This window comes from Salmo trutta, chromosome 29 (genome assembly GCF_901001165.1).
Source record: "Salmo trutta chromosome 29, fSalTru1.1, whole genome shotgun sequence".
NCBI classification, from domain to species: Eukaryota; Metazoa; Chordata; class Actinopteri; order Salmoniformes; family Salmonidae; genus Salmo; species Salmo trutta.
In genome coordinates this window covers 41,062,891-41,088,307 of record NC_042985.1, presented here as the reverse complement: position 1 = coordinate 41,088,307, position 25,417 = coordinate 41,062,891, and the positions used below count along the sequence as shown (strand labels likewise).

Genomic DNA, 25,417 nt, shown 5'->3' with positions numbered 1-25,417 from the left:
CTGATCAATTTTATTAGATTTTAATGGACAAAAAATGTGCTTTTCTTAAAAAAAACAAGGACATTTCTAAGTGATCCCAAACTTTTGAACAGTAGTGTACATATTATTTTTATTACTAGCATTAACTTTGTTGATGACTTCTTAATTGAGGAACATTTTACTTACTAGGACTAATGTGGTTGTCTGACCTAGCTACTTTAAGATGAATGTACTAACAATAAATTGCTCTAGATTAGAGCGTCGGATAAATTACTAAAATGTAAATGTCAAATTAGTATTTAGAGAGGACTTGGTCTTACCTGTAAATAATGAAGGCAGTGATGATTATCAGGATGGCCAGAATGGTCAATGCTCCTCCAATCACATAGCTGATATGAAGCCCCTCCCCTGTGAAAGAAGCGTTGCAGATGAACAAATCAAATTGTATGTCACATGCGCCGAATACAACAGGTGTAGACCTTACAGTGAAATGCTTACTTACAAGCCCTTAAACCAACAATGCAATTTTAAGAAAATATCAACAAAAAAAGAGAAGAATAACAAACAATTGAAGTGCAGCAGTAAATAACAATAGTTGGGCAATATACACAGGGTACCGGTACAGAGTCAATGTGCAGGGGCACCGTGGTCAAGGTAATTGAGGTAGTACGTACATGTAGGTAGAGTTATTAAAGTGACTATGTATAGATAATAACAGACAGTAGCAGCAGCATAGAAGGGGGGAAGCTATGCAAATAGCCTGGGTAGCCATTTGATTAACTGTTCAGGAGTCTTATGGCTTGAGGGTAGAAGCTGTTGAGAAGCCTCTTGGACCTAGACTTGGTGCTCCAGTACCGCTTGCCGTGCGGTAGCAGAGAGAACAGTCTATGACTAGGGTGGCTGGAGTCTGACAATTTATAGGGACTTCCTCTGACACCGCCTGGTATAGAGTTCCTGGATGGCAGGAAGCTTGGCCCCAGTGATGTACTGGGCCATACACACTAGCCTCTGTAGTGCCTTGCGGTCGGAGGCCGAGGCAGTGATACAATCCGTCAGGACGCTCTCGATGGTGCAGCTTTAAAACCATTTGAGGATCTGAGGACCCATGGCAAAAATGTTCAGTCTCCTGAGGGGGAATAGGTTTTGTCATGCCGTCTTTGTGACTGTCTTGGTGAGTTTGGACCATGTTAGTTTGTTGGTGATGTGGACGCCAAGGTACTTAAAGCTCTCAACCTGCTCCACTAGAGACACGCCGATGAGAATGGGGACGTGCTCCTTCCTCCTTTTCCTGTAGTCCACGATCATCTCCTTTGTCTTGATCACGTCGAGGGAGAGGTTGTTGTCGGTGATCAGGCCTACCACTGTTGTGTCATCAGAAAACGTAATGATGGTGTTGGAGTTGTGCCTGGCCGTGCAGTCATGAGTGAACAGGGAGTACAGGAGGGGACGAGGCACGCACCCCTGAGGGGCCCCCATGTTGTGGATCAGCGTGGCAGATGTGTTGTTACTTACCCTTACCACTTGGGGTAGGCCCGTCAGGAAGTTCAGGATCCAGTTGCAGAGGGAGGTGTCTCGTCCCAGGGTCCTTATCTTAGTAATGAGCTTTGAAGGCACGATGGTGTTGAACGCTGAGCTGTAGTAAATGAATAGCATTCTCACATAGGTGTTCCTTTTGTCCAGGTGGGAAAGGGCAGTGTGGAGTGTAATAGAGATTGCATCATCTGTGGATCTGTTGGTGCGGTATGCAAATTGGAGTGAGTCTAGGGTTTCTGGGATAATGGTATTGATGTGAACCATGAACAGCCTTTCAAAGCAATTTCATTGCTACAGACGTGAGTGCTACGGGTTGGTAGTCATTTAGGCAGATTACCTTAGTGTTCTCATGCACAGGGACTATGGTGGTCTGCTTGAAACAGGTTGGTATTACAGACTCAGACATGGAGAGGTTGAAAATGTCAGTGAAGACACTTGCCAGTTGGTCAACGCCTGCTCGAAGCACACATTCTAGTAATCCTTCTGGCCAAGCGGCCTTGTGAATGTTAACCTGTTTAAAGGTCTTACTCACATCGGCTGCGGAGAGCGTGATCAAACAGTCGCCCAGAACAGCTTATGCTCTCATGCATGTTTCAGTGTCACTTGCCTCAAAGCGAGCATAGAAGTTATTTAGCTCGTCTGGTAGGCTTGTGTCACTGGGCAGCTCTCAGCTGTGCTTCCCTTTGTAGTCTGTAATAGTTTGCAAGCCCTGCCACATCTGACGAGCATCGGAGCCGGTGTAGTAGGATTCGATCTTAGTCCTGTATTGATGCTTTGCCTGTTTGATGGTTCGTCGGAGGGCATAGCGGGATTTCTTATAAGCTTCTGGGTTACAGTCCCTCTCCTTGAAAGCGGCAGCTCTAGCCTTTAGCTCAGTACGAATGCTGCCTGTAATTGATGGCTTCTGGTTGGGGTATGTACGTACAGTCACTGTGGGGACCACGTCCTCAATGCACTTATTGATGAAGCCAATGACTGTTGTGGTGTACTCCTAAACGGAATCGGAAGAATCCCAGAACATATTCCAGTCTGTGCTAGCAAAACAGTCCTGTAGTTTAACATCTACTTCATCTGACCACTTCTTTATTGACCGGTGCTTCATGCTGTAATTTTTGCTTGTAAGCAGGAATCCGGAGGATAGAGTTATGGTCAGAGTTGCCAAATGGAGGGTGAGGGAGAGCTTTGTACGCGTCTCTGTTTGTAGAGTAAAGGTGGTCTAGAATAGTTTTTCTTCTGGTTGCACATTTAACATGTTGATAAAAATTAGGTAAAACTGATTTAAGATTCCCTGCATTAAAGTCCCCGGCCACTAGGAGCGCCACCTCTGTATGAGCGTTTTCCTGTTTGATTATGGAGGAATACTTGTAGCTCAGTTGGTAGAGCATGGTGTTTGCAACACCAGGGTTGTGGGTTCGATTCCCACGGGGGGCCAGCACAGAAAAAAATGTATGAAATTGTATGAAATGTATGCATTCACTACTGTAAGTCGCTCTGGATAAGAGCGTCTGCTAAATGACTAAAATGTAAATGTAAAATGAATACAGCTCATTGAGTGCGGATTTAGTGCCAGCCTCGGTCTGTGGTGGTATGTAGACATCTATGAAAAATACATATGAAAACTCTCTAGGTAGATAGTGTGGTCTACAGCTTATGAGATACTCTACCTTAGGCGAGCAAAACCTTAAGACTTCCTTAGATATTGTGCACCAGCTATTGTTTACAAATATGCATAGGCCCCCGCCCTGTGTCTTACCAGAGGCTGCTGTTCTGTCCTGCCGATAGAGTGTATAATGCGCCAGTTGTATGTTCTTAATGTCGTCATTCAGCCACGACTCGGTGAAACATTAGATATTACAGTTTTTAATGTCCTGTCGGTAGGATATACGTGCTTTCAGTTTGTCCCATTTATTCTCCAGCGATTGAACGTTAGCTAGCAGGATGGAAGGCAAGGGCAGATTAGCCATTCGTCGCGTGATCCTCACAAGGCACCCTGATCTCTTTCCGCAAAACCTCTGTTTCCTTTTCCAGCAAATCAATGGGATCTAGGCCTGGTTGGGTGTCTGTAGAAGCATATCCCTCCCGTCCGACTCAATGAACTCTTCGTCCAATTTGAGGTGAGTAATCTGATGTCCAGAAGCTCTTTTCGGTCATAAGAGACAGTAGCAGCAACATTATGTACAAAACAAGTTACGAACAATGCGAAAAAAATAATAAAATATCATGGTTGGTTAAGAGCCGATAAAAACGGCAGCCCTCCCCTCCGGCGCCATTTTCCCCCAACATCAACCAATGAGTGGATTACACTGCCATGACATCTAAACAATTAGATATAGCCTATAAAATCAACACTGTCATCTGAAAGTGAATCATTTATTATGATGATAGTAATGATGATGTAAAGTGTGATGAAGATGCTACTGAGGGTAATAATCATGATAATGATGAAGCTGACTGATCTTTATCTTACCGTGAGGAGCCGTCACCACGTTGCTCTCAACGCAGCCCTCCACACTCAGGCTCTTGTCTGTGCAGCTACAAAACGGGATGTAAAAAAAACAAATTTACCATCAAACTGAGCCTATACTTTCTCACAAACTGAAGATATAAAAGTAAAGCATAGTGATACAAGGTATTTAGTCAATATTCATAGCAGACAGCACTCATTATGTATCAATAGGATCCCTTCAAGTCATGGCCAATGAGGTAAAATATCAGACTTAATCAGTGGGGGTCCTTGCTGAGGCGTGTCTGTGGGGGCTTTGGGGATCTTGTTAGGGGCTGGGGTGCTGGTGGTCTCTCTGTCTGGTGAGGTTGGCACATAACCTGAGACTAAACAGAGGAACAATGATTAGTGTTTTAAAGATACATAAACAGATCACACACAAAGGTGGAATGTTGCTTATCAAAATAAGTTGTTTCTTACACGCATGCAAGTACATATACACACACACACAAACTCACTGGTGGAGCAGGGCCTGCTGTCTGGTTCATCAGGGCAGGCACAGACAAAGCTGTTTGTATTAGCGAAGCAGAGATGAGTACATCCTCCATTATTCACTCCACAGTGGTTAGTGCCTGCATTGAAAAGAAAAGTCTTACTTTAACCTGTTAAACTCTTGTGGCATTTTCACAATGGCACATATAAAATCAAATAACATTTTATTGGTCACATACACATTTAGCAGATGTTATTGTGGGTGTAGCGCAATGCTCGTGTTCCTAGCTCCAACAGTGCAGTAGTATCTAACAATTCATAACAATACAGAAATCTAAAAGTACAAGAATGGAACTAAGAAATATCAGGACGAGCAATACTGGAGTGACATTGACTAAATACAGTAGAATATAATATAGTATATACATATGAGATAAGTAAAGCAGTATGTAAACATTATTAAAGTGGCCAGTGATTCCATGTCTATGTATATAGGGCAGCAGCCTCTAAGGTGAAGGGTTGAGTAACCAGGTGGTACCCGGCTAGTGATGGCTATTTAACCTGTTTGGGATAGGTGGCAGTATTGAGAATTTTGGAAAAAATATGTGCCCATTTTTAACTGCCTCCTACACCAACTCAGAAGCTAGAATATGCATATTATTGTTCAGGTTTGGATAGAAAACACTCTGAATTTTCGAAAACTGTTTGAATGGTGTCTGTGAGTATAACAGAACTCCTATGGCAGGCAAAAACCTGACAAGGTTTCAAGCAGGAAGTACCCTGTCTGACAAGGAGTCGTGCGTCTTGCATCTGTTTATTGAAAAGTAAGGATCTTAGCTGTAACGTGACAATTCCCAGGGCTCCGATAGGCTCTCAGAACCCGGGAAATACCTGAAGGTTGACGAGGGAGCCTCAGGCTGAAACACATTATCGGCTTTGGTAAGTGGCGGCTCAGAGGACCTTTGAATGAGGCGCGTGCACGATTCGCTCCCGAGGAGAAATTTAATTCGGCTGTTTAGGCTCAATGCATATTCCCGGTCGGAATATTATCCCTTTTCTACGAGATAAATGGCATAAAAATTGGTTTTAAACAGCGGTTGACATGCTTCGAAGTACGGTAATGGAATATTTAGACATTTTTTGTCACGCCAATGCGCCATGCTCGAGACCGTGATGAAGCATTCTGATAGTGTCTAGAACTCACGAACAAAACGTCGCTGTTTGGATATAACGATGGATTATTTGGGACCAAACCTACATTTGTTATTGAAGTAGAAGTCCTAGCAGTGTATTCTGACGAAGAACAAGCAAGGTAAGAACATTTTTCTTATAGGAAATGTGATTTTGGTGGAGGCTGACCTAGGTGGGTGTCTAAATAGCTAGCCCTGTGATGCCGGGCTATGTACTTAGATTATTGCAAAATGTGCTTCATCCGAAAAGCTATTTTAAAATCGGACATATCGAGTGCATAGAGGAGTAATGTATCTATAATTCTTAAAATAATTGTTATGCTTTTTGTGAACGTTTATCGTGAGTAATTTAGCAAACTGTTAGTAAATTCCCCGGAAGTTTGCGGGGGTTATGCTAGTTCTGAACGTCACATGCTAATGTAAAAAGCTTTCTTTTATATAAATATGAACTTGATTGAACAGACATGCATGTATTGTATAACACAATGTCCTAGGTGTGTCATCTGATGAAGATCATAAAAGGTTAGTGCTGCATTTAGCTGTGGTTTGGGTTTATGTGACATGATATGCTAGCTTGAAAAATGGGTGTCTGATTATTTCTGGCTGGGCACTCTGCTGACATAATCTACTGTTTTGCTTTCGTTGTAAAGATTTTTTTAGAATTTGAACAGTTGGGTTAGATTAATGAGATTCTTGTCTTTAAATAGCTGTAAAATAGTCATATGTTTGAGAAATTTAAGTAATAGTATTTCTAACGATTCAAAAATCGCGCCACTGGATTTCAGTGGCTGTTACGTAGGTGGGACGAGTTCGTCCCACATGCGCCAGAGAGGTTAACAGTCTGATGGCCTTGAGATAGCTATTTTCAGTCTCCTGGTCCCAGGTTTAATGCACCTGTACTGACCTCGCGTTCTGGATGGTAACGAGTTGAACGGGCAGTGGGTCGGGTTGCTGATGTCCTTGTTGGCCTTCCTTTGACATCGGGTGCTGTAGGTGTCCTGGAGGGCAGGCAGTGTGCCCCCGGTGATGCGTTGGGCAGACCACACCATCCTCTGGAGAGCCCTGTGGATGTGGGCGGTGCAGTTGCTGTACTAGGCGGTGATACAACCCGACAGGATAATCTCAATTGTGCATCTGTAAAAGTTTGAGGGTCTTAGGGGCCAAGCCAAATTTCTTCAGCCTCCTGAAGTTGAAGAGGCGCTGTTGCGCCTTCTTCACCACACTCTCTGTTTGGGTGGACCATTTCAGATTGTCTCCACTGTGGTCCCATCGATGTGGATAGGGACGTGCTCCCTCTGCTGTTTCCTGAAGTCCATGATCAGCTCTTCTGTTTTGTTGAGGGAGAGGATATTTCCCTGGCAACGCTCCACCAGGGCCCTCACCTCCTCCCTGTACACTGTCTCATCATTGTTAGTAATCTGGCCTACTACTGTTGTGTCGTCTGCAAACTTGATGATTGACTTGGAGGCGTGCGTGGCCACGCAGTCATGGGTGAACAAGGAGTACAGGAGGGGGCTGAGCACGCACCCTTGTGGGGCCCCTGTGTTAAGGATCAGTAAAGTGGAGGTGTTGTTTCCTACCTTCACCACCTGGGGGCGGCCCATAAGGAAATCCAGGACCCAGTCACACAGGGCAGGGTTCAGATCCAGGGCCCTGAGCTTAATGATGAGCTTGGAGGTTACTATGGTGTTGAAGGCTGAGCTATAGTCAATGAACAGCATTCTGATGTAGGTTTTCCTCTTGTCCAGATGGGATAGGGCAGTGTGATGGTGATTGCCTAGTCTGTGGATCTATTGGGGCGGTAAGCAAATTGAAGTGGGTCTATGATGTCAGGTAAGGTAGAGGTGAGGTGATCCTTAACTAGACTCTCAAAGCACTTCATTACGACAGAATGCTATGGGGCGATAGTAATTTAGTTCAGTTACCTGTGCTTTCTTGGGTACAGGAACAATGGTGAACATCTTGAAGCAAATGGGGAAAGCAGACTGGGATAGGGAGAGATTGAATATGTCCGTAAATACTCCAGCCAGCTGGTCTGCGCACGCTCTGAGGGTGTGGCTAGGGATGCCGGCAGAGGGTTAACACTCTTAAATGTCTTACTCAAGTTAGCCACGGAGAACAAGAGCCCACAGTCCTTGGGAGCTGCCTGCGTTGGTGGCACTGTGTTATCCTCAAAGCGGGCGCTTGAGGATGATGTTCAGCTTGTCTGGGAGCAAGACGGTGTCCCCGACCTGGCTGGTTTCCCTTTGTAATCCGTGATTGTCTGTCGACCCTGCCACATACGTCTCGTGTCTGAGCCGTTGAATTGCGACTTCACTTTGTCTCTGCACTGACATTTTGCCTGTTTGATTGCCTTACGGAGGGAAAAACTACACTGTTTGTATTCAACGCTATTCCCAGTATTCTTGCCATGGTTAAATGCGGAGGTTCGCGCTTTCAGTTTTACGCAAATGCTGCCATCATTCCACGTTTTCTGGTTTGGGTATGTTTTAATAGTCACCGTGGGTGACATCCCCTATACACTTCCTGATTATTATTTTCAATAGGAAGGGAGGAGCAAAATGGAGTCGTGATCTGATTTGCTGACGGGAGGGTGGGGAGGGCCTTGTAAGCATCTCGAAAAGGCACGTAGCAGTGGTATAGTGTTTTTCCTAAGCAACTACATGTGGCCTCAGGATACAGTGAGGGAAAAAAGTATTTGATCTCCTGCTGATTTTGTACGTTTGCCCACTGACAAAGAAATTATCAGTCCATAATTTTAATGGTAGGTTTATTTGAACAGTGAGAGACAGAATAACAACAACAATATCCAGAAAAAAACATTTCAAAAATTCTATAAAATGATTAGCATTATAATGTAGGAAATAAGTATTTGACCCGTCTGCAACACATGACTTAGTACTTGGTGGCAAAACCCTTGTTGGCAATCAGAGGTCAGACGTTTCTTGTAGTTGGCCACCAGGTTTGCACACATCTCAGGAGGGATTTTGTCCCACTCCTCTTTGCAGATCTTCTCCAAGTCATTAAGGTTTCGAGGCTGACGTTTGGCAACTCGAACCTTCAGCTCCCTCCACAGATGTTCTATGGGATTAAGGTCTGGAGACTGGCTAGGCCACTCCAGGACCTTAATGTGCTTCTTCTTGAGCCACTCCTTTGTTGCCTTGGCCGTGTGTTTTGGGTCATTGTCATGCTGGAATACCCATCCACGACCCATTTTCAATGCCCTGGCTGAGGGAAGGAGGTTCTCACCCAAGATTTGACGGTACATGGCCCCGTCCATCGTCCCTTTGATGCGGTGAAGTTGTCCTGTCCCCTTAGCAGAAAAACACCCCCAAAGCATAATGTTTCCACCTCCATGTTTGATGGTGGGGATGGTGTTCTTGGGGTCATAGGCAGCATTCCTCCTCCTCCAAACATGGCGAGTTGAGTTGATGCCAAAGAGCTCCATTTTGGTCTCATCTGACCACCACACTTTCACCCAGTTGTTCTCTGAATCATTCAGATGTTCATTGGCAAACTTCAGACGGGCATGTATATGTGCTTTCTTGAGCAGGGGGACCTTGCAGGCGCTACAGGATTTCAGTCCTTCACGGCGTAGTGTGTTACCAATTGTTTTCTTGGTGACTATGGTCCCAGCTGCCTTGAGATCATTGACAAGATCCTCCCGTGTAGTTCTGGGCTGATTCCTCACCGTTCTCATGATCATTGCAACTCCACGAGGTGAGATCTTGCATGGAGCCCCAGGCCGGGGGAGATTGACAGTTCTTTTGTGTTTCTTCCATTTGCGAATAATCGCACCAAATGTTGTCACCTTCTCACCAAGCTGCTTGGCGATGGTCTTGTAGCCCATTCCAGCCTTGTGTAGGTCTACAATCTTGTCCCTGACATCCTTGGAGAGCTCTTTGGTCTTGGCCATGGTGGAGAGTTTGGAATCTGATTGATTGATTGCTTCTGTGGACAGGTGTCTTTTATACAGGTAACAAGCTGAGATTAGAAGCACTCCATTTAAGAGGAAGTAAAATTGTCAGTTTTGAAAGTCTAGGTTTTAAACAAAATATACCACTAATTACTGTTCCAAAAGGATAAAAATAAAAAAAGTCAGATGTTTTACCTAATGGTGGCGCTAGAAACATGCATAAATTCCCCTAGGAACACAGCCATTTGAAAACTGCAGGGTTTGTGCAACGGCTCCATTTTTCAACATACAGGAATAATATACATATGAGAAGCAAACTAATGTTGCTACCTTTCCACTAACGCAATTAGATTTCCTGTCTGATTCCCAGTTCGTTCGCTAAATAGCAGCTGAAAAACACGAGGTCTCCCGGCCACCTGAAACCAGATGCGTCTGGTTGGGCAATGAGCTCAGCGTCAAAACTGTACATATTTGGACACCTGACATCTTAAAATGACCCTAGCGATTGGGGTGTTATTTTTTAAATAACACATAGAGAAGCGAGGAAACGTCCAACTTATTTTCCCATTCAATTTGCTCATAGCAAACGAGTCAGATATAGCAATGGTACATACTGGAGGATACATGCAAGGTAATGAATTGAGAAAGAAATGCATTGCATTATGATTACCGTGGTGTACATTTTACATTTCAGTAATTTAGCAATGTTATTATCCAGATTTAACAGACAGTCCTATCAAGAGCGACTCACATCTAGTGTATTCATCTTAAGACAGCTATGTGGGGCATGCTTAGGACATTGCCAGCAGTAAGATATGAGGTTGATTTCCAAAAAGACAATTGCTTTTGAATGGTATGTCATTTTGTATTTTTTTACCGTAATTGACGGGATGGATTTCCCTTAAGCTTAACGGCCATTTTATAGCAGGTGTACTCAACAGATGAAGAAGAGCTTGTAGAGATTCACAATACAATGTTGAACACTTTTACTGTTGTTGAGTAAAAAATATTTTTTACCTCAGCTCTAAACAAGGTATGTATTACATAACACACTGTAAATATCCATCCTTGAATGTGACCAACAGTATAAGTTGAAAGCTTGAAAAATGTAAATAAAAAAACATCCCCGAAATGCCTCGCTACCACTCAGTCACTGTGGCGACACTACAATGGGGGTTGAAGGTAGAATCTGATTCTAATCATCTTGGATCAGATTACCCTCAATTCTAGCCTACGCCATAAAAAGATGAACTAATACTTAAACCGGTATCAGTAGTTAGGGGCAACTTACCGCTCGCTCAAGGGTGAAGTTTCCCCTTCGGTACAGGTCTAGGATCAGCTTCCCCTCCCCAATCCTAACCTTAACCGTTAGTCGGGAAAATGCTAAAATGACTCAAGATCAGCATCTAGGGGCAATATCTCCCTGCTCCCTTACCACTCTGCCTCTGTGGCGAGACTATGATGATGTCCATGAGGCCCTCCACGTTGGCCAGCACCGTCTCCTTGCTGCGGCCAGTGTGTTTGTCCACACGCTGAATGGACTTAGTCTGCCAATCCGTCCAGTAGATCCAACGGTCTTGCTGCGAGAGTCGGGAGAAAGGGGTTAGAGGGGAGGACACCGGCTTCAACTGGGGGAATAAGGTAGAGAAAAAGAGAGGAGAGAAAGAAACACAGACGAGGAAGAGAGAGAGGGAGGAAGAAAATGAAGGTCAGAGATGGAGGGAAGTAGAATGGTTCAGTTTTATGGTTCAGTATGAGTGGAGCAGGAGGGAGAGCAAGTGAGGCAGTGAACAAACAATTGAGTGGCGGAGGAGTGAGAGAGCAAGTGAGTGGATGTGGCAGCCAGGGGGAGGGGTCAGGTGGTTGATTGACAGCTGGGGGGGTACCTGTGTGAGGGCGAAGGGGTGGGACACAGGGCTGACGAGGATTTGACGGAGCTTTCCGTTTAGGTCGGAACTCTCAATGCGGTCCAGGTGAGCATCCACCCAGAAGATCCTACACACACACACGGAGGAGTTAAACACACACATTCATAGTACATATACATACTAGGCAAAATACATACTAGGCAAAATACATACTAGGCAAAATACTTTACAGATATGTTAGACAGAGATGAGAGGGATTTAACAGGAACTGACATCAAAGCTATCTATCAAGAGGCCAGAAAACTCCTGTACTGTACTATGATTTACTACACACAGGATTCCCACACCTTCTTAAACATCAAATTCACGGACGTTTCAAGGACTTTCCAGGCCCAATTCCCTCAAATTCAAGGACCCAACATGACATAGTTTGAGACACAGAACAAGGTTAATTACTGTTACAACACTGAGAATTTTTATAATGAGAGCTAGTAGGCTTTGCATAAGCTCACAGACAACAATTAAAAAGAGAGAGAGGCTTGAATGTGTGAACACCTCAATTGTGCTGTGTTACAGTGATGGCAGACTATGTGGTCTCTTGCCTTCTCTAACACAGCACAGCAAAACAATATATTGTGTAAGTTGAGCGATAGAGACAGAGACTTATTTAGAAGTTGAAGAGCTAAGTAACTCCTCGTTTATTTCATGAGCACCAGCTTAACAACACAAAACATGTCGCAGAGCAAAAACATTAGCTTTTTTTTTAAGTAAACAAAAATACATGACCATAAATAAAATGTTTTGCAACAATAAAAGATTAGATAAAAAATGAATAAATAAATAATAAATAAAACCTTTCCCCCCAAAAAAACATTTCCCAGAACATTGTGTTCTGGGGTTGGTAGCCTTTTTTGTTAATTTGCTTTTTTTTTTTTATCACTTACTCATCAAGTAGTGTTTTGCTCCTGCTCAAACTGTTAAAACAGTGCCAAACCCTTACTTTTTGCTGCTATACCCCTTCATTTGCTTTTCAGGACATTCACTTTTTCGTTGAGTAGTGTTTCTATTTCAGCTATTTGTGCTTTTTTGTCTTTAGCACCCTTTCTCAGGCTATACGACTTGGCAATAAGAGTGAGGTTTCCGGTGCTCTCCGCTTTGAGTGCAAATTTGTCTGCTGAGGTCTCGGGAGCATTTATGTCTTCTTTTCTTCCCTTTAAGTTCATCTATAAGGTCTTTTCTCTTTCTGTTTTTTTACTCATCCATTCTTCTCTGTCTGTTCTTCTTGATGTGTCACATACCTCTGCCTTGCAGATGCAAGGTGAGAGTAAGACAGTAAGAGGAGTTGGCAGCAAAGTGTCCTTGATTTCTGAGCTCTTTGTCCTTTGACAAATACTCGTAAAAATGTGTCCACGCTGTCTTGGACAGGATCAAAGTTCAAACTCTGAGTGTTGGCCTGGACAATGTAATAAATAAAATGTGAGTATTGTCAAATGATGTCATCACAATCTTCTTCCTTCACCCGATGACTATTTACAAGGTAGGTCAGGGCCTTCCTCAATTTTGATGAACACAGCATCTTTCCATTTCCCTTGGATCCAAGAAAGAAAGATGTGAGACCAGAGAGTACTTCAATGGAGATTTCTCAATGAATTTGTTAACAGTTGTGAGCATACACTTCTTGCAAGTGATTTTGAAGTCCATCAATGTTTTCTGTCCAATTTTCTTCCCAGCGGACAAGTCTCTCAAATTCTTTGAGTAACAAAGCCCATGTCGACCTGTGAGGATGTGATTGGATGACTGGCTCACCTCGACATCAAGACGTTTTTTGGGGGTCTTTGCTTCTTTCATGAGGTCTGGCTTAATTAATCTGCTCATCAAGCTCTTAAGCAGCTAGAACAAGTCTACAGAGAGAAATGGCATCATGGGCTTATCGGTCTGGAAGCGTGTGAGGAATGGTGTCACTTCTTTGCTCACTGACAAGATCAAATTAAGTTTTGCTGTCATGAAAGGGTCCTTAACGGCTTCCTGAATCACCTCAAAGGACTTTGCACCTGGATTTGGACATTCTTCTCTAAAGCCTTCACATATGTTGCCATATGGGGTAAAATCTTTAAAGCTCTTTCAAGCACGGGTGCATTGGGGGAACTGATGATCCAATGATGTTAAAGTAGTCCTCCCTGCGGGCTGGAGTACCCTTCAGAAGTTGGTACATAGCATGCAGTACACTGTCGACTTTCCACTCTGTTTCTTCCACTCCCTTCTGAAATGCTCCATGTACAATATGGAGACGGCAACTGCCAATGTTTATAAGGTGTACATTAAAATCTAGGAGGGTCTTCTCAATCTTTGAGTAAAATGACCGATTTACATTTGGTCCATCCAGGAGATCTGAACCATGTTTTCCTTGGTAGATCTTCGATGCTTTAAGGTCCAACGCAGTCGCATGTCCCATAAATTTAGAATCATAAACTCTCGTCACAACTTTGTCCTCATCCCATAAACGGACGTGAAAGTCACACTGCTTTGACTGAGTTTTTCTGTTAAGGCTCATCAAAGAGAAGTACATAGACAGTTTTTTAGACAACAAGTGCTTGAAATGAGGAGCCAAGCTATGCACACATAGCTGGCCTTTGTTGCCCTGCATGCGAAGGTCTTGGCTATTGCACTGTCTGGGAACATCGCTGAGAACAGCACACCTAAGAGTAAAAAAAAGAAGATTGAAACCAAACACTTATGTCTGTTTCTAGCCTGTGTGTGAACCTTTGTGTGTCACAGAGAGAGAATTTGAAATATGAAAACAAACATAACATGTTCCTAAAAATAATTTAATGTTACAGGTTTATAAACCATGCCACTCACCCCCATCATATTCAGACAGCACAATGTCTCAGCCCACAATGTGTCCTCTTTGGGAACGCCAGTTATGATGGAGGTGGTGACTGTGGAAGTAAATGTAGAAGATTGTCTAGGTGGTGATGTAGATGATGAGTTTTCCACATAGTTCAATAGAGTGGGAGCTGTAAGAAAATAAGTGTCTAAGTCTGATGAATGACTAGCTAGCTGGCTAACGTTAGCTAGCATTAGTCATGAAACGTTGTCACTAACAACTCTAGTGAACGTCCTTTAACTAAATGTAAACCTTTAGCTAACGGCATTTATTTTAAATGTTCACTGTCCAGCTCTGCTTGCCGCAAGTTGGCTAACGTAACGTTAACAAATTAGCTAACTTTTGACAGGTGTGATTCTGTGGGAGAACTGACTGAGACATCTAGATAACGTTAACTAACAACAACATAGAAAACGTTAATTTGACCAAATAATTCTGTAACGTTGAAGTTAATTTACACAACCATGAAGAGACGGAATAATCTAGCTAACTAATTAACGTTAATAACTAAGTATGGTTGTTGTATTCCTTTCTACATGTTACCAGGGGTAGGACCTACCTGCTTTTAACTTGCGGATGGCCGTCCTGTGTGATGCTCCAGCAGCATGGCACGTGACAGCTGCTTCGCCCATGGCGTGAACTTAAATTGATTTGCTGCAGGCTCTGCATCGGGCCATATGGATGTCCCACTGATCTTTAACAAGCCAGTCTTTGTAAATGTCTTTGATGAGCCACGAGTCCTGTAATTTACATTTTCCAGGCATAGCTGAAGGTTCGTTTAACGTTACACAGAAGCCAAACTGGCTGCACGCGTGCGCGATCGTGCATACATTTATTTTGTCCCCCCACACCAAACGCGATCACGCCACGCAGGTTAAAACATGAAAACAAACTCTGAACCAATTATATTAATTTGGGGACAGGTCGAAAAGCATTAAACATTTATGGCAATTTAGCTAGTTAGCTTGCACTTGCTAGCTAATTTGTCCTATTTAGCTAGCTTGCTGTTGCTAGCTAATTTGTCCTGGGATATAAACATTGAGTTGTTATTTTACCTGAAATGCACAAGGTCCTCTACTCCGCCAATTAATCCACAAATAAATAGTTTCTAGTCATCTCTCTTCCTTCCAGGCTTTATATTGCGATTGGTAACTTTCATAAATTAGGTGCATTACCGCCACTGACCTCGTTTGTCTTTCAGTCACCCATGTGGGTATAACCAATGAGGAGATGGCACTTGGGTACCTGCTTCTATGAACCAATGAGGAGATGGGAGAGGCAGGACTTGCAGCGCGATATGCGTCAGAAATAGAACTGATTTCTATTTTAGCCCTTGGCAACGTAGACGCTCATTGGCGTGTGCGAGCATTGTGGGTGCAATAATTGAATAACATAGATTTCTACATTTATTTTGCAACGCTTGGGCACGCGATGCGAGCAGTGTGGTCAGCCTGTTAGGTTTCTCGCTTGCTTGACGCTGTTTAACCTGGATCATTCAACTTCAATCACTCATGCACGCACGTGACCGTCGCACATTCTCGAGGCAGGTTGCGCGTGAAACAAAGATGAACAGACAGCGGGAGACACATGCAGACAGTTGAACGCAAGCCTATTACTGACGTTAAGTTAAACAAAAAAATCTAAATACCTTAAATTTCTAGTCATTCACTAATTATATCAATTCAAGCACTTTCAATAACCTTGATTTTTTTTCTCAAATCCACAAACTTTCAAGGATTTCAAGGACCCGTGGGAACCCTGTACACAAAACAGAATGTTATGCAGAAAATAATTCGATTTTCTCGACTGAGATCTGCTTTGCATGCTGTTAGTTCCTAATATTTTCAGTCTTTCTTTCCCTGTCTGTCACACTCTCCCTCCCGCTCCCTCTGTAGGTTGACATTTAATGGGATGAGTCTTGTCCTGGAGGCAGAACTGAGCAATTTCTGCTAGATGGGCCAGCTGCAAAGTCAAATTTGGCTATATTGTAAAAATTATTAATTGAAAGTTAATTTAATTGAAGGGTTAGGCATTAGGGTTAGTAGTGTGGTTAAGGTTAGAGTTAAGGCTGGGCAGATTATATGACTTTGTGGCTGTGCCAGCTAGTGACCACTCTGCAAGGCTGCCTCCAGAACAAGATTTATTATGAAAAACACTAACCTGCGCTCCCTCCCTCCCTACCATTCCCTCTCTCTCCTGTATCTGTCTGTCATTCCCTCCCTCTATCCCTCCCTTCCACTCCCTCACTCTCCTTAATCTATGTCTGTCATTCCCTTATTCCCTCCCTCCCTACCAATCCCTCGCTCTCTCTTCTTTATCTCTGTCTGTCATTCCCTTATTCCCTCCCTCCCTCCCTACCTACCAATCCCTTGCTCTCTCCTATATATCTGTCTGTCATTCCCTTATTCCCTCCCTCCCTACCACTCTCTCTCTCTTCTTTATCACTGTCTGTCATTCCCTTATTCCCTCCTTCCCTACCACTCCCTCTCTCTTCTTTATCTCTGTCTGTCATTCCCTTATTCCCTCCCTCTCCACCCCTCCGTCTCTCTCATGTATCTGTCTGTCATTCCCTTATTCCCTCCCTCCATCTCTGTCTGTCAGTCCCCTATTCCCTGCCTGTCTCCATCCCCCTCCCTTCCACTCTCTCGCTCTCTCTTTCTAACCTGCGTGTGTCGTAGTCCAGTGTGAGTCCGTTGGGCCAGCCCAGGTCTGTGTTAATCAGAACTTTACGGTCTGATCCGTCTAGGTGTGCCCGCTCAATCTTAGCAATGTGACCCCAGTCTGTCCAGAACAGGTACCTAGGGAGACCAATGAAACAATGACAATCCAGTTCCCGCATCCCCCCCCCCACACACACACAAACACACTTACAAACAACCACAAAACCAATCTCTTCCACTATACCCTTTCACCCTCTTCCCTCAACCTTAACACTTTCCCCCCTCTATCACTCCTCTCCCGCCTCTCACCCTTTGCTGGGAAACACAGCGATGGCCCTGGGTTCATCCAGGCTGTTGTTGACTAGTACTTTGCGGCTGGTCCCGTCCAGTCGGGCCACCTCGATGGTGTTGCGACCTGTGTCCGTCCAGTACATATTCCTGGTCACCCAGTCCACAGCCAGACCATCAGTAGTCTTCAGACCCTGGCTTATCACGGTCTCCATCCCTGTACCATCCAGGTTGACCCGTCTGACCAGCACAGGAGAAGTTAGTCCAACAATGAATGAATCAATCAGCAAATCAATTAATTATATAATTTATTAAATCAAATCCTATTGCTCGACATATTAATTGCAAAGAGTTAAAACCCCAAATAGTAAGAAAAAGTGACAAGGATGAATTCCATGTGTGGGAATGCATGCATGTGTGTGTGAGTAAGAGTGTATGTATTGTGTGTGTGTGTATCAATGAATTGAGGCTGTTCTGAGGGCATAAGGAGGTGCAACTCAATATTAGGAAGGTGTTCCTAATGTTTTGTACACTCAGTGTATATTCTGTGTGAGCGTGTCTTTTTAGCATACCTGATAACATCAAGGCTGACATCAGTGTAGTACAGCTTCCCGTCCACGCTGTCATAGTCCAGTGAGATGACGTTGTGCAGCTCAGGCACGGGCACATGCACGTCCGTGTGGTCATTTGTGTCCAGGGAGATGCGTCGCACGCTGACCCGGTTGGAGAAGAGCAGGTAGGTCTCGGGGGAGTCGTCACATGACCTGGCGTCCCCCTTGAGGAGGATGCCGGTGGGACAGGCACAGGAAGTACCGTTGGGGCGGGGCAGACACAGGTGACTACAGCCCCCGTTCCTTCTACCACACTTATTGAAACCTGGGGGGGGGGGGGGGGGTGGTATGTAAGAGAGAGAAAGAAGCAAACCAAGTCAAACTTTTGTTGCAGGAACACAAATAGGGGTAGCAGCAGCATATTTATGGGTTTCATTACATATAGGCAACTGATTCCATTGAAAGTGAAGTGAGAGAGGGAAGACTAACAATAAATATAAAATACAGGAGACACTGGGAGGATAGAAAACGTGCAAGTGCCACGCAATTCCAAACACACACCAACCAAACAACCTTCCCAGATTTTTTGCAGTGTGTGATTTTCTAAAATGAAATGATCACAAGTAAGGTCACTCCCACTAAGGCCAACTTTGAATGGTTGATGTACCAGGCAACGCATTAAAGCGACATGCACAATAGCCTGGGGACGAGGTTAAACCAATGCAAACCCCTACTCACACATTTACATTTACATTTTAGTCATTTAGCAGACGCTCTTATCCAGAGCGACTTACAGTAGTGAATGCATACATTTCATTTCATGCATTTTTTTATTTTTATTATTATAATTTTTTTTGTACTGGCCCCCCGTGGGAATCGAACCCACAACCCTGGCGTTGCGCACACCATGCTGGCGTTGCAAACACCATGCTCTACCAACTGAGCCACAGGGAAGGCCACAGGATACCACACCTTCCTCTCTGCTGTTCTGAGGCCAATGTGCCATTGATACACTCACTCAGTGGCTTCTCTCTATCCACAGCCTGTATGTCCATGAGCCCGGGCAGGTTGCTGCGTACGGTGATGGTGTTGGCGCCGGTGGTTTTGTCAGCCCGCTGTATGCTGCGGCTCTGCCAGTCGGTCCAGTAGATGTGTGGTCCTAGTAGGGTCAGACCGTACGGGTGCTGAACCGGGGATACCAGGGTATGGCGGTTCTGCCCATTCAGGTCTGCCGCCTCGATGCGCTACGGGAGGGAAAAACTTTGTTAATTCACTGACTCAATAGGCCGATTTTCCAGACACAGAATAAGCCTACAATGGGGGAAAAAAGTATTTGATCCCCTGCTGATTTTGTACGTTTGCCCACTTACAAAGAAATGATCAGTCCATAATTTTTATGGTAGGTTTATTTGAACAGTGAGAGACAGAATAACAACAAAAAATCCAGAAAAACACATGTCAAAAATGTTATAAAATTATTTGCATTTTAATGAGGGAAATAAGTATTTGACCCCTCTGCAAAACATGACTTAGTACTGGGTGGCAAAACCCTTGTTGGCAATCAGAGGTCAGACGTTTCTTGTAGTTGGCCACCAGGTTTGCACACATCTCAGGAGGGATTTTGTCCCACTCCTCTTTGCAGATATTCTCCAAGTCATTAAGGTTTCCAGGCTGACGTTTGGCAACTCGAACCTTCAGCTCCCTCCACAGATTTTCTATGGGATTAAGGTCTGGAGACTGGCTAGGCCACTCCAGGACCTTAATGTGCTTCTTCTTGAGCCACGCCTTTGTTGCCTTGGCCGTGTGTTTTGGGTCATTGTCATGCTGGAATACCCATCCACGACCCATTTTCAATGCCCTGGATGAGGGAAGGAGGTTTTCACCCAAGAGTTGGCGGTACATGGCCCTGTCCATCATCCCTTTGATGCGGTGAAGTTGTCCTGTCCCCTTAGCAGAAAAACATCCCCAAAGCACAATGTTTCCACCTCCATGTTTGACGGTGGAGATGGTGTTCTTGGGGTCCTCCTCCAAACACGGCGAGTTGAGTTGATGCCAAAGAGCTCCATTTTGGTCTCATCTGACCACAACACTTTCACCCAGTTGTCCTCTGAGTCATTCAGATGTTCATTGGCAAACTTCAGACGGGCATGTATATGTGCTTTCTTGAGCAGGGGGACCCTGCGGGCGCTGCAGGATTTCAGTCCTTCACGGCATAGTGTGTTACCAATTGTTTTCTTGGTGACTATGGTCCCAGCTGCCTTGAGATCATTGACAAGATCCTCCCGTGTAGTTCTGAGCTGAATCCTCACCGTTCTCATGATCATTGCAACTCCACGAGGTGAGATCTTGCATGGAGCCCCAGGCCGAGGGATATTGACAGTTCTTTTGTGTTTCTTCCATTTGCGAATAATCGCACCAAATGTTGTCACCTTCTCACCAAGCTGCTTGGCGATGGTCTTGTAGCCCATTCCAGCCTTGTGTAGGTCTACAATCTTGTCCCTGACATCCTTGGAGAGCTCTTTGGTCTTGGCCATGGTGGAGAGTTTGGAATCTGATTGATTGATTGCTTCTGTGGACAGGTGTCTTTTTTACAGGTAGCAAGCTGCGGTTAGGAGCACTCCCTTTAAGAGTGTGCTCCAAATCTCAGCTCGTTACCTATATAAAAGACACCTGGGAGCCAGAAATCTTTCTGATTGAGAGGGGGTCAAATACTTATTTCCCTCATTAAAATGCAAATCAATTTATAACATTTCTGACATGCATTTTTCTGGATATTTTTGTTGTTATTCTGTCTCTCACTGTTCAAATAAACCTACCATTAATATTATAGACTGATCCTTTCTTTGTCAGTGGGCAAACATACAAAATCAGCAGGGGATCAAATACTTTTTTCCCCCACTGTAGTCCTGGATTTTAAAAACAATTTCAATGAAGATTCTCCATTCTTCTTCTCCAATAAGAACACAGATTGTCATTTCAGTGGCAAAATGCTTTTGCTATGGTGTGTCCTACTTTAAACATGACCCAGCTGTGGAACAAAAGCCTGCACTCTGTAGCTCTCAGGATTGGTTGACCTCTTGCTTTAGCTTTTCGGACAGGGTGACTGACCTCTGTGTGCGCGTCAGCCCACAGTAGCTGTGAGCCGGCACTGTCAATGGCCAGTCCGTTAGGCCAGCCTAGGTTGTTACTGATCAGAACCAAACGGTCCGAGCCATCCATCGCTGACCGCTCCAGCTTAGCATGCTCCCCCCAGTCTGTCCAGTACATATACCTGGAGGAGAGAGAGAGAGAAATGAATGTCGCACTGGAAGTCGTTAGAAGACTGACAAAGGAGGGCTAACTATTTCCCAATCTAGGCTGTTTAGAAAGTAAATTCATGGGGTGTAATTCACGACGGGTCAACTTTTATTGACCTGCAAACAAAAATACCTAAATACCTAAAACACACAGGAACTAACTCTCTCACAGGAACTAACTAACAGTCTGCATATGATTGTTCAGTACATTTATAGTAAAAATTACATTTTAATTTAAGAACAAGTGCAATATCAGCACTTTGAGCTAAACACACTGCTGTGCACAATGTACCTGTTAGCCAAACTCTAACTCCTTACCCCATCTCGTGGTAGAGGGCGATGGCTCGCGGGCTGTCCAGGTTCTGCCAGATCAGAACCTTCCTCATGGAGCCGTCCAGGTTGGCCACCTCGATCCGGTTCGTTCCGGTGTCAGTCCAGTAGATCTTTCGACCCACCGCATCCACCGCCAGACCATCAGTGGTCATCAGACCTGGAGAGCGAGAGAAAACGAGAGGAAGGAAGGAAAATAAATAAATAAAGAGTGGAAGAAAGGAGCGAATGAGAAAGTTAGGGAGAAGTGAGGATTAGAGGAAGTGAGAGAAAAAGGAGATAAGGGTATGTAGAAGAATAGAAGCTGAAATATTTCAGTGCTACAGGTCATTTGTTTTACAATATAGATTAATATTCCTCTGTAATACAACAGATAGACAAAAAAGACACTAGCCTAGTACTATCTGTAATATGATTCAGATACTGTATGTTTTGATTTATGAAATAAAGTTGATTGATTATTTCCCTCACCTGTAGCGATGATATCCTCATGAGCCGTCCCATTGATGTTAGCTCTACTCACCTTCTTCAGTGTGCTGTCTGACCAGTACACTTTACCTGCAGGGGGCAGTAGACACACACACATCAAGGTTAAAAGACATACTGTTAGTCACTGTTTAGCCTCCACATCAGTGGAGGCTCCTCAGAGGAGGAAGGGGTGGATCATCCTCCTCAATGAAGTTCATAAAAATTGAAATAGTGAAGCATTAAAAGGTTATCCATTATAGATAAAAGTATACTAACTATATTTACGTCACCAGTGACGTAAATATAGTTAGTATACTTTTATGGTTTAGCCGGAGGACAGCTACAGTAGATTCCGTCCTCCTCTGGGAACACTGACTTCAATTCAAAATCTAGGAGGCTCATGGTTCTCACCCCCTTCCATAGTAATTATGACAACTTCTGGAGGACGCCCATCAACCTATCAGAGCTCTTGCAGCACGAACCGACATGTTGTCCACCCAATCAAAGGATTAGAGAACAAATATATTTCTTCATAAATGAAGGAGAAGCAAGAGAGAGAGCGAGCTAGCTATATTTTGTTGTATTTTTTTTCACTTTCTCAGCTAATGAATGCAGCTAGCTAGTTTAGCCTACTCAAACACCCGGCTCAAACAGAGAGGGATGCTATGTTAGCCTGCTGGATATGGTTATCCAACACTGGAACTCTTCCAAATCAAGATAAGCTTTTGGTTTTATAAATGTATTGCAACCGGGGCCCGCCAGCGTAACTGCTAAACTGCGTGATTGTAGCAGGTTTACTAACGCGTTAGTTCTATGTTGACTATGACATTAGCTAATATGGTGACAACGATGTAGACTGTGTGTACCGATTAGCGTTAATGGTATGAAGGTTTGGCTTGGAAAGGTTTTTTCGCCTGGTCACAGACAACTAATGTGTTGTGCAATGAAGTCCACAAGTGAAGGGAAAAGGAGACAGGAAGACAGCGTAAATGAGTGAAAGAACTTTACAACGAGCAAAGTGATCATGCTGTTTGTATGTGGCTGCTATGAAAGTGAACTGTGTGTGCGGGTGATCAGGGGTGTATTCCTTCTGCCGATTCTGTTGAAAAATGTTTCTTAAACAGAAGCAGACAGAACGAAACGGGGATCAACATACCTGAATTTGTCCAATAGAAACTCTCGTTTGCAACTGCTGGACAAATGATTACACCCTAGATCAGCTCGATGTAGGGAAGAGTGTGCAAGGCAGTATTGAATGCGTCATTCACTGTCTGTCACCTTGATTACTAAAACATTTATCTCGACCTATGTGTGGTAAACTTCATTCGTAGGATACGTTGTAGCAACCTCATGATGGCTATTGGTAACATTTTTGTATCATGTAGTAGCCTAAACCTATCGATGTTAAATTGAGCTGGATGAATGAAATATGAATGACAGTCATCCAATATGCTGTAATAGAAATAAGGCCATGCTCATTGAAAAAATATTTTGCACAATTAAAAAATGACACTTTTTTGTCAAAGGACACTGATGATGAAGCCCTTTCGGGCGAAACGTCTAGTCTGAAAGATTGAATACATTTTAATTTATTTTTACTGCAAAACCTAAGTGCAGACCTTCCTCATTTTCCTGTTCATACCACACTGAGATTACAGAAAAGCTGAAACACACGCACAGACGCACACACATACACACCCTCTTTAGGGTCCACTCCGATGGCGATGGTGTTTTTCATGGATCTGTTGACAGCCAGCACCACATCAGCAAAGTAGGGGATGTCCAGAGAAACCATCCTGATATCAGTCCGCCGTGCAAAGATCAGGAAACTACTCATCCCTACAACCAAGACACAACACTGTCAGTATGGAGAGTACAGGTTATGGAATAAAACCACCTTATATTTTGGATTATGATGAGGTTATACAGTTGAACTAAGCTTATGATACATTTGTAAGTGATATTCTTTAAGAATCAACGGGCTGTAAATACTTTATCGCAGCTTGGGCCTTGATGGTGAAGGTAGTAATTAAAGGAATGTCAGCAGTAACGTTTTGAAGATAGACAGTACAAAGAAAAAAGAGTGTGACGATAATGCAAAACACATTATTATCACAGTAAGATTTTTACTGAAAGTGCTCGATCTTGAAAACTTTACTGCTGACATGCACACTTGTTGGGACCATATCAACAGCGTACTAATGAACAAAATACTAAACTATGTTTTTTTTCTGTCCTTTAAATCAAGATGAGATAATATTTTTTTAATATTAATCAACCATTGTTATCAATCTACTTGTGGTATCTTGGAAGACACAGTTAATTTACATCAATATCTCTGTAGTTAATTGTTTAAGGTGATGAGATATATGGTATAGTGTTGTTTTTGTTCTTGTTTTTTTTAACCTTTATTTTACCAGGTAGTCATACTGAGACCAAGGTCTCTTTTAAAGAGCCCTGAATTTCAGAAAATACAAAATGCAACAGAAACAGAACAAGGTCATAAAACATAAACAAATTCATCAGTAATAAGGTCCTCAATCAGGTGTCTAAAGTTCCCCGGAGGCACCAAAACATACAATGCACCATGGGTTGTTGTACAATGGATGCTGGTAGTATAATAATATGATATTAATGCTATGCTACCGTGTGTGCAGGTCTTTCCGTCCAGCTGAAGGTTGATGCCAGTAGGACAGGTACAGCTGGAGCCTTTTGTCGGTGGAGCCAACAGACACAGGTGACTGCAGCCCCCATTATTCACCGCACAAGGTGTCCGTACTAGAGAGTGAGGGACAGAGGGGGGAGAGAAAGCAATATATAATTATTCAACATGAAAACGTAAGATGATAGTATATGTTGCCCACTTACAAACTATTGCAACAATGACATATATGTCTCATTCATTTAACAGTTGAGAGTTTAACCGGGCGCTCCAGACTAGAGCCTCCATGGCCATGGGGTCTGTGCAGCAGGCTGAACGTTTGACATCCATACTTATCAGTGCTGCTTCAGCCTGGTATGAGCCCCAGGTGCTTTTTGCCCTCTGAACCACATATCTAGGATCAGTTTACCTGGCCCCTAATCCCGCTAGTGACAGGGAGGGACACTGGACCTGGTGTTGGGGGTGGGGGTCTAGTATCTTGTCAAAAAATACTCAGAGGGCCAACAGGGCACGTACACGCATGCACACGCACGCACACACACGCACACACACACACACACCGGTGGTGCGGTAGCGGTGGAACATATGAATATCCATGAGGTTCTCCAGGTTCTCGGCGAGTGTCTGTCGTCCCAGGCCAGTCATTTTGTTGGCACACTGGATGCTCTTGGACTGCCAGTCTGTCCAATAGAGCTTCTCCTCATGCAGAGTCAGCCCAAAGGGGTGGGGCAACTGACTGCCAATCAACACCTGGACACCAATTGAAGGGAGAGGGGCGGGGGAATAAAAATATTAGCCAGTCTTCTGATTCACAGAGTAAAAAGTCTCACTTGATTAAATACCCATCCAACATA

The 25,417-nt window shown here is 43.8% G+C and overlaps 1 protein-coding gene and 1 long non-coding RNA gene across 4 annotated transcripts in view; both read right to left on the bottom strand.

Annotated features, from left to right (window-relative positions):
* Nucleotides 1–25,417, bottom strand: part of LOC115167621 (low-density lipoprotein receptor-related protein 4) — a 233,644-nt gene that overhangs the window by 17,462 nt on the left and 190,765 nt on the right. For 2 of the 3 annotated variants that reach the window (XM_029722210.1, XM_029722212.1), the window contains exons 21-36: nt 25,124–25,313; nt 24,548–24,679; nt 23,600–23,740; nt 21,905–21,991; nt 21,422–21,593; nt 20,916–21,078; nt 18,826–19,051; nt 17,829–18,132; nt 17,278–17,496; nt 16,972–17,106; nt 11,440–11,548; nt 10,989–11,181; nt 4,474–4,587; nt 4,230–4,341; nt 3,980–4,044; nt 300–387 (exon numbers count right to left, since the gene is read on the bottom strand). In XM_029722210.1, coding sequence (XP_029578070.1) covers nt 300–387; nt 3,980–4,044; nt 4,230–4,341; nt 4,474–4,587; nt 10,989–11,181; nt 11,440–11,548; nt 16,972–17,106; nt 17,278–17,496; nt 17,829–18,132; nt 18,826–19,051; nt 20,916–21,078; nt 21,422–21,593; nt 21,905–21,991; nt 23,600–23,740; nt 24,548–24,679; nt 25,124–25,313 — 2,450 coding nt within the window. The remainder of the gene's footprint in view (nt 1–299; nt 388–3,979; nt 4,045–4,229; nt 4,342–4,473; nt 4,588–10,988; nt 11,182–11,439; nt 11,549–16,971; nt 17,107–17,277; nt 17,497–17,828; nt 18,133–18,825; nt 19,052–20,915; nt 21,079–21,421; nt 21,594–21,904; nt 21,992–23,599; nt 23,741–24,547; nt 24,680–25,123; nt 25,314–25,417) is intronic. The other variant, XM_029722211.1, reaches the window with a different exon arrangement.
* On the bottom strand, nt 12,345–15,183 carry LOC115167622 (uncharacterized). The gene is made up of 2 exons (XR_003870514.1): nt 14,281–15,183; nt 12,345–14,117 (listed from the first exon to the last, which is right to left on the bottom strand). It is a non-coding gene; the product is annotated as an uncharacterized LOC115167622 (long non-coding RNA).